This window comes from Protobothrops mucrosquamatus, unplaced genomic scaffold, assembly GCF_001527695.2.
Source record: "Protobothrops mucrosquamatus isolate PMUCROS unplaced genomic scaffold, P.Mucros_1.0 scaffold7, whole genome shotgun sequence".
NCBI classification, from domain to species: domain Eukaryota; kingdom Metazoa; phylum Chordata; class Lepidosauria; order Squamata; family Viperidae; genus Protobothrops; species Protobothrops mucrosquamatus.
Window position 1 is genome coordinate 3,669,200 of NW_015386394.1, and position 13,195 is coordinate 3,682,394.

At 35.9% G+C, this 13,195-nt stretch overlaps 1 protein-coding gene across 2 annotated transcripts in view; it reads left to right on the top strand.

Moving 5' to 3' along the window:
• The window catches only part of CCDC47 (coiled-coil domain containing 47), a 34,347-nt gene extending 23,080 nt beyond the window's left edge, over positions 1–11,267 (top strand). The window contains exons 9-13 of one of the 2 annotated variants that reach the window (XM_015810201.1): positions 1,881–1,966; positions 2,961–3,019; positions 4,190–4,299; positions 7,111–7,278; positions 9,186–11,267. In XM_015810201.1, the coding sequence (XP_015665687.1) occupies positions 1,881–1,966; positions 2,961–3,019; positions 4,190–4,299; positions 7,111–7,278; positions 9,186–9,266 (504 nt within the window). In that variant the 3' untranslated portion in view covers positions 9,267–11,267. The remainder of the gene's footprint in view (positions 1–1,880; positions 1,967–2,960; positions 3,020–4,189; positions 4,300–7,110; positions 7,279–9,185) is intronic. The other variant, XM_015810202.1, reaches the window with a different exon arrangement.
• The last annotated feature ends 1,928 nt before the right edge of the window (positions 11,268–13,195 follow it).

A 13,195-nucleotide genomic window follows, 5' to 3' on the forward strand; every position in this document is an offset into this window, starting at 1 on the left:
TCGGAGAAAAGGTGGCGGAACTCAAACCTGGCCACGCCCTCATCAAACCCTAGGACCGCCCCTTTAGAGAACAGGAATGCAAGTAAAATTTGGGAGGGGCTATTTCCGGTGTGGGAGGGGCTATTTCCGGTGCGGCCGGCCCGGAAAAAGGTGCCGGAACGCGGTTCTGCCGCGTTCCGGCTGAAAAAAAGCCCTGCTTATATCTGAATATTAGCCTGGGATTTGGTTTGGGAAGTCCGGGGGGGTGGGATATAATATTGTGTAATAATATTGTGTAATACTGGTGTTGTTTTTTTTATGATGAAAACAATAAAAATTTTATATTGAAAAAAAAAAAATCTTGGGTGAGAATCTCCTTCCCTCAGCCAGGGCATTGAAAATGGGTCATGGATGGGTATTCCAGCATGACAGTGACCCAAAACACACAACCAAGGCAACAAAGAAGTGGCTCAAGAAGAAGCACATTAAGGTCCTGGAGTGGCCTAGCTAGTCTCCAAACCTTAATCCCATAGAAAGGGAGCTGAAGGTTCGAGCTGCCAAACATCAGCCTTGAAATCTTAATGACTTGGAGAGGATCTGCAAAGAGGAGTGGGATAAAATCCCTCCTGAGATGTGTGCAACCCTGGGGGCCAACTACAAGAAACGTCTGGCCTCTGTGATTGCCAACAAGGGTTTTGCCACCAAGTACTAAGTCTTGTTTTGGGAAGGGGTCAAATACTTATTTCACTCATTAAAATGCAAATCAATGTATAACTTTTTTGAAATGCGTTTTTCTGTATATTTTTGTTGTTATTCTGTCTTTCACTGTTAAAATAAACCTACCATTACAATTATAGACAGATCATTTCTTTGTCAGTGGGGAAAAGTACAAAATCAGCAGTGGATCAAATAATTTTTCCCTCACTATAGATAGTTGAACCAATTCAAGAATGATAGGTCTGTCAAAGGAAATGAGAGCTAAATAAAATCTCGAAGTCCAGAGATAGTTTATTGCTGATACTACCATTAGAGAACATGGAAGAATTGTTAGTTCTTTGCCCTAATTCAGCAGGACTGCTGTTAGAAATATTATCAAATACAGGTAGTCCTTGATTTATGAATATTTCATTCAATGACCATTTGAAGTTATGGTGGAGCTGAATGAATGGTGGTTATAAGCAGTCCTTGGCATTCTAACTGTCCTAGCACTCTTTTGGTCAAATGATCACAATCTGGGCACTTGACAACAGGCTCACATATAACAACCAGTTGTAGCACCCTGTAATCACTATTTGCAACTTTCTTACCAGTTTCCCCAGAAAGTCAATGGTTAAGATGGCAGGGAAGGACACAAAATGCTGGGATAAGTCTCCCTCCCTCCGTGCAATCTCCCCCAGCGCCTCTGCACTTGTGCTAGTCATGGACTCCTTTGTACCTTCCACAAGCCTCCCCGTGCCTCCCTCACACACCCTTCTTCAGCGTTATCACACTTTCCTTGCATTCTGATGTACTTCCTTGTACCCTATCCTACCTAGCAGCAGCCATTTATCTGCTGCTGACCTGCTTGCAAGCTGCCTGGGACTTGTAACTTTTGTGCTGGCTTCCCAACTGACTTGGCTGTGTGAAGATGGCAGGAGGTTTCATCGCCTAACAACTGGGATTCAGTTAATGACAACAATTAGGATAGCAGAGGTCACCATATTTAAGCAATGTAGTTGCATTTTATGACTGCATCACTTAATGACTGAAACTCAGGTCCCAATTGCCTTCATAAGTCGACGACTACCTGCCTTGCGTAAACAGTGAAGGCAGGAAAATAGTTGCTAGCCTTTCCCAATGGTATATATATTAATAAAAATATGCTCCTATGTTTAATATTTTAAATCTTTTTATCTTGGTAGATGATCCATTTCCTCACACATTATGCTGATAAGATTGAGTCAATTCATTTTTCAGACCAGTTTTCCGGTCCAAAACTTATGCAAGAGTGAGTATGGCACAAAAATTGCTTTTGTATTTCCAAATGAATATTGCTCTAAAATTTGCAAAAAGGGAATTAGAGGAGAAATTTAGCTTAGGAACCGTAGTATGACATCTATTGTATTGTATATTTCTGGTTACAATAGTCATGAGTTGGGAATGACTATCCCTTCAGCAATAGAGCATGTTTTACAGTATGTTGAATAAAATGTTAGAGATGTTTGAACAGGGGCATTAAGTGAAAGAGCTCAATGTGATACTAGTATCCCAACTATTAATTCCTATTCTAACTATTCGAAACATGAGCATTTGCAATGGCTTATCTCTCAATAATTGTGCAGATATCATTATAGGATGGATAATGCTGCATTAAATGTTTACCGCACTTAACTACCACAAATGTTTACTACATTTAAGATTCAGGCTAGGATCTGTTACAGCTTATTTTCTGCTCAATAGATAGGATAAATCACTATGACAGATCCTCTGATGATGATGATGAAGGAGATTCTACATTCTTTCTGCAGGGTGTGTGTGTGTGTCTAGGATGGTATCACCTGTCATTATCTTTTGAGATAATGTCAAAAGGAGCTGTTGCCAGATTTCTTCTCCTGGTTTTCTAATGGGCTTTCTGATGGGAAGATCTCCCAGGACTCATAGGTGTTTTTGCTAGGCCCTAGAGGAGGCTGACAGACAATAACAAAGTGGCATAAATAATGGCTTCTAAAATATTATTTTATTGCACTTTTAATAAAATGTATTAATTACAAGTGATGTTACCAGACTCCTGATTTTTTTTTGTTGCCATAGGTTAATGATTCTCCTTCTTGCAGGAAGTTTTACAATTTATAATATTATAGGATAACCTTTGCTGCCAGGGTTGTGCAGCTTCACCCAAAATAGGAGCCTACTATGGAGTAACTTACTAGATATTGCTGTTGCCATTTTTTGTGGTCATTTTTAAAATCCTTTTACCAGTGCTTCTTTTTGTTCTCACCCAGGGAAGGCCAGCCTTTGAAACTGCCTGAAACTAAAAAGACACTGCTGTTTACTTTTAATGGTAAGAATAAGCTCCTGTTTTGAATAGCTTTCCTTAGGAAACATAGAATGTTTACCCCTGAGAATGTATTTCAAAATCAGAGTATAACTTATAATCTGTCCCGATTAACAGATCTATTTCTAACATTTGTTTGGCTCCTATTGTAATTTGGCAGGAGGTTAAAATGTAGTTAAAGAAAGGAAAGATAGTGGGTTTATGAGAATCTTAGCAGAGACATGGATATTATTGACTATTTAAAAATACCATAAGTTGCCTTGGCTGCCTAAAATTTAATAATAAATAGAATAAATATTTATTTATTTATTTATTTTTTAAACTTCTATGCCGCCCTTCTCCCCAGAGGGACTCAGGGCGGCTCACAGCATGTTAAAAAACAACACAAAAAAACATTTCCCCTATAAAACCAATTAAAAAGCAAATATATTAATGGCTGTGTCATATTTAAAATCTTTAAAAAATTTTAAAAATTATTCCCTATTTAAAATTCACCCTAGGTCAGTCCCGCTTGNAGCGCTTTAAAGGTGGTAACTAACACCTTAAAGCGTACCCGGAAGGCCACTGGTAGCCAGTGCAGCTCGCGCAGCAGCGGCGTTACGTGGGAGCGACGTGTCGCTCCCAACACCGCCCGCGCGGCCGCATTCTGGACCAGCTGAAGCCTCCGGATGCTCCTCATAGGGAGCCCCATGTAAAGAGCATTACAGTAGTCTCTTCATTGCTATAATTGTGAATTGCCCTGTATAGGAATTTCTACCATGTCAGCATCTCAATGAAACTATCAGGAGTGCTGTAAGTAAATGCAGATTAGAATGATGAAGTGACTTTATTAAAAATTTAAAAGTTTGCCTTCCTAGATTGTCCTTTATTGTATTTATCTTACATAGTTGCAGTCTTTTGTTTTGCTGTTGCCTAGTTCTTGCAGTGAAGCTTATCAGTGTATGATGCAATGAGTTTTGTTTTTCAGCCAGTTTGTCATAGAGTCTGATGCTAATTCAGAACTGAAAGCAAGTGACTGGGCCAAGGTCACCCAAGGCCTTACCTAAGGAATGACTAAATGACTTCCCAGTCCTTGTCCAGGAGCTTTGCCACCACATCATAGTGGCTCTATTTGTACACCCCTATAAATTTTAATTCACAAGTAAAACTGAACATAAATGTCCTTTTTCTTGGAAGTACCAGGTTCAGGCAACACTTCCCCCAAAGACATGGAAGCTCTGCTGCCTCTGATGAACATGGTTATTTATTCTATTGACAAAGCAAAAAAGTTCCGTCTGAATAGAGAAGTAAGTTTTATGTTAACCCTGTCTATCATTATGCTAATTGTATATGCATGACTCATGTAATGAGAATGTTTAAAAATCCATGCAGTTCTCTCCCAGATATGTTTGTATTCCTTTCTGCTCTATCACCATTTCATTCCAAATAGCCTAACTGACCTAGCATCCATGCCCAGTGGACTGTTGGATGCATTCAGAAATGTTACAAAGTGAATAGGGAGTTGAAAGTCCTCTCCTCCTTTTCAGTCTTTGGCCATTGAAAACATGCTTTTTATAGTCTAGGAGTAAATTAATATCTCTTACAAAGTGGATGCTGATATTTCAATCTTCCATGAATTGGTCCAGTTTCCTTTAAAATCACATGTGACAGAAAAAGCCATAGTTAAATATGCATTCTCTAAATAACTTTATTGGTGTCATTCTCACTGCATTAATGTTAAAGAATGCCCTACGTTACAACAATGTGAGAGGAAAATGTGTCCGTATTATATACCTCTATTTATATTTTCCCTTATCTGTCTTCACCCCAAGATGAAGAGTCCAAATGCAGTAGTCCCTCCTTGTGAAACAGTTGCCTTTCTCCTAATAATTTGATTTGATTTGATATTATTTTATATGCCACCCATCTTACTGTGGAAATGATTTTGTTTTCAGTTTTGGTTGTTTTCATCTCTACAAAATCTTTTTTTCTGGTGTCATGATTGGAACTATTCAGTTTTGTAGGTATATCTTCATCACAAATTTATCAAACGGCATTAATATGCTGGCAATCTTGTTTTATTTTGCACTTCCTTTCCAATTATTCTAGTCTAGAATTTTTCTTTTTTATATTTTCATTGAACTGTCCACAATGATTCTAAGGTATTTTTTTTTATCTGTCAGCCATAGCTAATTAACATATTTGTGAGGCTTGGATTTTTTTCTCATGTACCTCATTTGCACTTCTTATCATGAACTTTGAAGAAATCTTTTAGCAATCTTTGCAGTCATGTTTTTATTTTATGACTGAGCAGTTTATTACTATCATTAAACATCATCTCAATGCTATACTCTCACTCCAGATCATTTATAAACAAATTACTAAACCCTACTATGAATGTGTTTCAATTTCAAAATTATATTTTAATTCTTGTTCTTTGTGTTGTTTCTTAGTTATTTTCTAGTCCATAAGCGTACAGTATGTGTTCTCTTATCTTATGGCTGCTGAGTTTTTTGGGGAGTCATTGACAATGAGATATATGTTTTTTGAAATTCTGCTAGAACATTCTCCAGAGATAATTTTATTATTTATAGTAATTTCAAAACATAGTCTTATAGAACTGTAAAGACAGACCCATTTAGTAAAGCACAAGCTTTCATGAATTCTAGGCCTTTGTATCAAATGCATAAAGTATCATGAGAGATTGGATATAAGCATATGCATATTGGTGGAAAAATGGTGCAAATAATTGATAAGTAGTACCAAGTGTGACTTAGAATCAGGTAGATATGAAAACCAGAAAGACTATAGTTCTTTAGACCAGCTTTCTTCTACAGTGTAGTCTTTAGATTTATTGGAGTTTCAGGTCTTTACATTTCTAGTCTAGAACACTCCAGATATGTTTAGGCAATTTGTGGATTAAGGAACTTGTTCTTCAACATTTGCATTTGATTGAGAAAAGCTGGGGGAGGACTATTGAAATTAAACAAGTAGATAGATTTTGCTTGGATGTATTGGGAAAGGCATCATCATCATTAACACTGCAAGTAGTCCTTGACTTACTACCATTTGTTTAGCATCTGTTCAAGCTGAAAAAGGTGACTTATGACTGGTCCTTGTACTTATAATGTTGTAGTATCCCCTCAATCATGATCAGAATTCAAGCCCTTGGCAATTGTATTTTTGGCAGTTCCAATGTCCTGGGTCATGAGATCACCATTTGTAACCCTTCCAGCCAGCTTCCAACAAGCAAAACTATGGAGGTAGCCTCTTCACTTAACAATCATGTGATTCACTTAACAATTGCAATGATTCACTTAATAACTGTAGGGAAAAAAGTTGCAAAATCAGTATGACTCACTTAACAGCCAACTTTCTTACAATGGAAAGCCGGGTCCAAATTATGGTTGTACTTTGAGCACTACTGTACCCATACTGCAGAGGACTGCAATGGGATTTTGGTCCATTTTTCCACAGTATGAATGGGTTGGGGCTTCTTTCATTTTATGGTAAAAATCAGCCATATCTTGGATTGGGTGGAAGATCTAAGACTGCCAAGAAGGGGTTGGGAGCTGAAAGATGAGCTGCTCTTTCCTCATGGTACCACAGTCTTAGGACTCCAGAACAAGCTGTCAGCAAATGATAAGATAATAAATGATAAAAAGTCAAGATTGACTCACACAAACATTTTATTAGACCAGTGCATTATAGGAGCCTTAAACCAATTCAGGTTCACATTTCAATAAACAAATTTCCTAAGATTTTATGTTTGCAGCTAGTTTATGATATTGCTTGATGTATTGTCAACTATTGGCAAACCTTTGTTCCTGCTCCACTAGATGGCACTAATTCACTTCCAAAATAAAAAAAATAGAATGTATCATAATAATGGTTGAAATCTTGCAAAATAATTAAATTTTATATGAGTTTTATGTTCTTACCTGAAATATCAAAATAGTTGGGACATTAATAAATAATGTTTTAGATTTTTGGTGCCTGTACTGTTATGGGGAATCTCACAATGGTTCCTACCATCTGAGAAAAGTTGCTGATTCCTGTACTATGTGTTTATACATATTGACTAAGTTGTTTGCATTTTTTCTTGCTTTGGGACAAAGGGAAAACAGAAAGCAGATAAAAATAGAGCGCGTGTAGAAGAGAATTTCCTGAAACTGACTCATGTTCAAAGACAAGAGGCTGCCCAGTCCCGCCGGGAAGAGAAAAAACGAGCAGAAAAGGAGAGAATCATGAATGAGGAAGATCCAGAAAAGCAGCGACGTCTAGAGGTATTCTGCTCAATAAACTTGCTATAATAGAAGAAGTATGCTCAGCCTATAGGAGCCATACTAAATTAAGGAAGTTACTAAGATCATAACCACAAAATGATTGAAATGGGGCTAGCAACTTGCCTGAGAAATTTTCTTCTAAATATCAAACTATAAATCTGCTCCTTCAGAGTATTTTATTTTCACCATAAAATTATATCATCACCATCCCCCGACAGTCATGAGCAAAAACATATATATATGTATGTATGTATGTGTGTGTGTATATATATATGTGTGTGTGTGTGTGTATATATATATATATATATATATAAGCAAAAACAATGTAAAGATATTTGCACTTATGTGCTATAAATAGTATGCTACAGAAATATATATAATCCCTTATTGCTATAGAAATATGCATAATCTCTCTGCAGAAAAACATTCCAGTGTTACCCACTGACATGCTATTTTTCCTGAATGTTGAAGATTCCAGTGATTAATATTATAAACAAATAAACTTTCTGGTCTGGGAGGAAAAATGTACATTCCATAATTTGGCTTTCCTATGTTAGATTCGGGGTGTGTGTGTGTGTCCAAGCCCATCTTATTTGCAGTGCTTTATAGGTAATCCTCAACTTACGATCACATTTGGGATCAGAATTTGTTGCTAAGCAAGATAGTTGTTAAATGAGTCACGACCATATTTTTGCCATAGTTGTTAAATGAACCACTGCAGTTGTTAACTGAATCAGGCAATCATTAGCTGAATCTGCCTCCCCCCCCCATTGACTTTGCTTTTTGGAAGCTGGCTGGGAAAGTCACAAATGGTAATAATACAACCTGGGATGCTGCAAGCATCATAAATACATGCCACTTGCCAAATGCCTGAATTTTTATTAAATGACCCTGGGGATGCCGTGACAGTTGTAAATTGAAGGACCCAGTTATGAATCACTTTTTTAACTGCCGTTGTAACTTTGAACAGTTACTAATTGAATGGTTATACTCAAGAATTACTTGTTATATGTTTAGAGGAGTTAACAAGATTTCTAACTTTCACATGATTTTCTAAGAGGAATCCTTTGTTTTAGCCAAAGTTGTTTTGGGCAAGTTCTTTGTAGAAGCCTGTAGTAGCTGAATATTAAGTCTTCCTGGAAAGCGTAGCAATAGACATTGTCACCTCATCATATCTCTGGAGAGGGAGAAAGACAGTTGTTTCATGGTTTGTTTGGTGGATACTATAGTACTTCCTTTTCAAGCTTAAAGAGGATGAATTCGCTGCTTGTATTTTTGTTGTAAGATGCATTGCTTATAATCCTGCTTTATATGGATAAATTCTCTAGCTAGGTTCATATGTTAACTAAGCTACAGTCTTCAATAAGCTGTAATCATCTTGTTCACTCACAGAGTTAAATGACAAATCATAGCTCAGAAAACATTGTGTTTGACTTATATTGTCACATTAAGCCAAAACCTATCAAATCCCATTATTGTTAGCTCTGTGTAAGACCAGCATCTCTGTGTAGCAGAGTTCTAGTAGTAGCAGCAAAGCCCTGTTTTGTAGCTTTCAGTCAAGCAGGGGATCTAATGGCCAGTTTCATCTCCTTAGAAAGTTATAAATTAATCCTCCCAAGGCCTGAGGAAATAGTACCTAATTCAGTGCTTGAATACTTCTATATTTACAAGAAGAGATCCATTTGGAAGCAGATCCATTTTTCATTGCATTGAAAGCATTAATTGAAGGAGAGATATTTTGAACACCCACATAGTTCGAATGTAGTAACTGCAGATTTTTGCGTGGAAGAATAATTAATATTTATCTCATAACAGTAAACAATCTACATTTCCTTGGTGTCTTTGACTTTGCTCTACAATCAAACACAGAATCCAATAATTACACAAAATCAATTTCTTTCCTATAGGAGGCTGCCTTGCGTCGTGAACAGAAAAAACTTGAAAAGAAGCAAATGAAAATGAAACAGATCAAGGTGAAAGCCATGTGAAAAACTCATTTGGAAGAAATATCTTTTTGGTGCCAACCATAGAGTTGCAATCTGCTGCCTACAATAAGCTGATTATATTCCTGACCTTAATCATTGGCCACTTAAGAACCACTTTTGATAATAATTGTTGTTGCTCATGGGATTATGACTGAAAGATTTCTCCCTCCATGTGTATATTTGGCAAAGTTGTGCTTAACTCTATTGGTTTTAACACAATTTTTAAAAATGTGTTTATGTACTGAATTGCTTCAACCATGACCTTCAAAACAGCAAAATTATACTTAGCTATCAATAAAATAAATGTATTTAATCCACATTTGGATTGCAATTCTGAACCTAGTTCAATCCTCTTTAATGACTAGGACAGCTAATAATAAATATTTTAATGGTGCAGCCCATTTTGATTTTATATAACATTCAGATGTGTATATAGAGAGCTTTGCGATTGTCTTCCGTATTAGATTTTTCCCCCTACTTGCTTTGGATGGAGTTCTAGAAATTTGCAATATTCTTTCAGATGCTTTGATTAAATGCATGATGTGTATGAGTGTACACACACTTGGATACACATACACATAAAATGTATGCACATATGTACTCTCACACAGATGTATGCGCACAGGTACACAAACACACACAGTTTCTTAGAATGTACCAACAATGCATAAGCACTTTGATTATATTTAGGAAAGTGGCCAAAATAGAGAGAAACTAATAACCAATCCTTCATATTAAGAAAAAAAATCTGGTTCTTTCACAGTTGGTGCAAACAGCACTCTTGACATTTAGTAGTTACACATGAAATATATGTGAATTTCATGCTTCTTTGTCATAGTAAAGTGCTAAACCAGTATTACTTAACAGTTTTTCAAACTATTATGCTGAGAATTCTAGAAAAACTGCTGAATATGTGTTTGAGATAAGCAAAAATAAATTACAAGATAGCAATTTCAGTGGTAAATGTGCATGCAGATAAGCATCTCTTTTATATCTGCTGTCAATATGTGAGCAACTGGGGAATGGCATGTAAAAATATTTGCCGTAGGGTTGATGATTATTAATAACATAATTAATTTAAAACAATGTAAACACTACCTATTAGGTTGACCTGACAGAAAATTTGGGGCACACCTGTGTCTTTTTGCAAATTCCTGCATAGCAAATGAAAATCCTTGTTGGATCAGTCATATGATTCCTCATACATTGCCCAGTTGTTGAAAATCATTTATCTTCCACATAGCTGACTTCTTTGGATTCATTTTCTCTATATAGGTTTATTGTATTTTCTATTTCTGCATATAAATCATGCTTGCTGATTTGGAACAGGGTGTATGCACTATTTTTTTTCCTTTTTTTAGACAGATGCCTAGATGTTTTAAGAGGTTTCTTTAGATTTTAATGTGCTTTTCTGATTGTATCATATTCCTCCAGTATTTCTGTGCGTCTCTGTAGCTGCTAACTATGTAAAGTTGACAAGGAACCAGGGTCTGAATAACTGTGCAATTCACTTCCCCCTACCCTCAGGTAGAAGCCTATTAGAGGATTATATGTATTCAACACTATTTACTAATTGTATATGCTGGGGAAATTAGAATCTGGAGCTTCTCCCACTTTGCAGTCTTATGGAATTGCTGCATTTTATAAATGCTCGATGGCATTTGACCATTTCTGTATAATGGATTCTTTTTACAGTGAGTTTAATGAGAAGAAACTTGAGGGTTAAGCTTCGTGTATTTTCTTGATTATGCTTGTATCACTGATGCAATAACATTAAGCTGCTCTTTAAAACAGCATGTGCAAAAAGCCACTTGTCAGAGCATGAACATGCATAGATTCTTTTTGAATGCAATCTACAACCCAAAAAATATTTTAATTTGTGATTTTTATATAACTATCATTTATGATATTTTACATCAGAAATGGCAGTGCTACGTGGGATATATTTTAAACTATTTTGTCAATAGATATTATACCAATTGAATAAAATTTTGTTTCACAGAGGTCCTTTTGTAATAGAAATATTTAAAAGCTTGTTATGTAACTTAAGTAATGCTAATAAGAGAAGGGAAGACAATATTACTGGGCTCTCAAAAAAGGAGGTTTCAAGTTTGCTAAACTTTGTAAGACACTCATTTATAAAATCATGTAAGAGAGAAAAGACAACTAATACCAAAAATATGTTTTTCTCCATAGTTTTATTACTAGGATCTTTCTTTTGGTTCATTCCTTTATTTATTAATTAATCTTCCTCTGCAAAGAAGAACCTTATGCATGTAGAAAAAAAGATCAATGCTAAACGGGAATGAAGCATATCAGCCTTTTGTCCCTTCACATAAGTTAAAATAATCTGCAAATCATCAGAGGTATTTGTTATCTAATATGTGTGTGTTTTCATATCTCTACTTAATAGTGCAACTTCTTCTGAAGAATTTGCCATTTAAAAGAAAGTGATGAAAGCGAGACAATATGAAAAAATTGGAATATGGTTAGGCAATGTAGTACCTTTATCAATGATGTCTTAGATAAGTTGGTACTTCCTAAGTACCCTGTTAGTAAAAAATAATAGGTGGTAAGTTAGCATACTGCAAAAAAAAAATTGACTTATATCTTTTTATAAATAAATGAATGAATGAATGAGTAGCTGCAGCCCCATGCTTTGTTTAGAAATATACCACCCATTTAGAAAAATATGGGAATGGTGGGGAACCTCCTTACGAACCAGAAGAAATACAGGAGAAAGAAGCCTCATCATGTCACATTTCAGGAATATGAGTGGCTTGGCAGCCGATATTCTCAAATTTCCACAATTGTCCATCCATCCTGAAAAATGGTCTATGTCTGGGTTACAACCTCTCTTACATAATTAAAGGGAAAACATTGGTTTTCCAATGTGATTTCTACTTCATTGAATCTCAGACTTTGATCAATTCCAAGGCAGTAGTTGGGGTCAAATATACAAAAACCAAACCAAATAAGTCACATTATTGCTTAATACAATATATGAATGAAGTTGAAATATAGAAATAGCTGTGATATTTAATGATGAAAAAAATATATTCTAGGTGCCAAGTGGGCTTTTTAATCCTAAATAGTAACTTGGATGCATCGGTGACTTTTAAAAGATAAATCAATACACAAGAATGTCTGGTAACATTTTGAAATTCTATTTAATACCTCATTACACTGCTCCAGCAACTATTTTAATTTGGCAGCTGGCAAATTTCAAATACATTTCCATGATTACCCCTTTCTACAACTGTTTCCGTTTGTGCCTTGCTTGTAGCAGATTATGCAGTTTCCTCATTTTTGACTTGCCATTATTGAATCTACATTAGGAAAGTCGGTTTCAGGCAAGAGAGAGAGAAAATAAGTCTTGGTTCACAAGTTAAAGCCAAACAAACCACATATTATGTTTAATATTGTATTTGGGTAATCAAGTGTTTGTTCAGAATAGTGGTAAAATAACGTTTTAGGAACTCTGAGCTGACTAACTACACAATCTATGACCATATGTCATTGTTCCAGAGATACTTCCATATCTAAACAGGGAAACAGAATGACCATGGATGGGCAAAAAAGCACTGGGCAGCAGAAGCAAATTCCAATTTTCCATAGACATTCCTTGTAGGAATCTGATAGGGAAGGAAAGTCAGTTGGAAATGACAATCACATGACTGTGGCTGACTGTAGAAGTATGGCAGCATTGAAGCAGGCACAGCTTTGCCAAATTTCAATCCCACTGGAGTCCTGAATTTTGTATCCTATAAGTTTGTCCATTTAAGGTACCTTGACTGGAAAAACCTGTTGCCTTATGATGCAGCATTTCACATAAATGAAGCAGACAGGAAATTTAGTAGTATATAGATGCCTTTCAGTTTCTTCAGGGAACAAGAACACTACTAGATAACAAAGAGGTATAAATGAGGAAG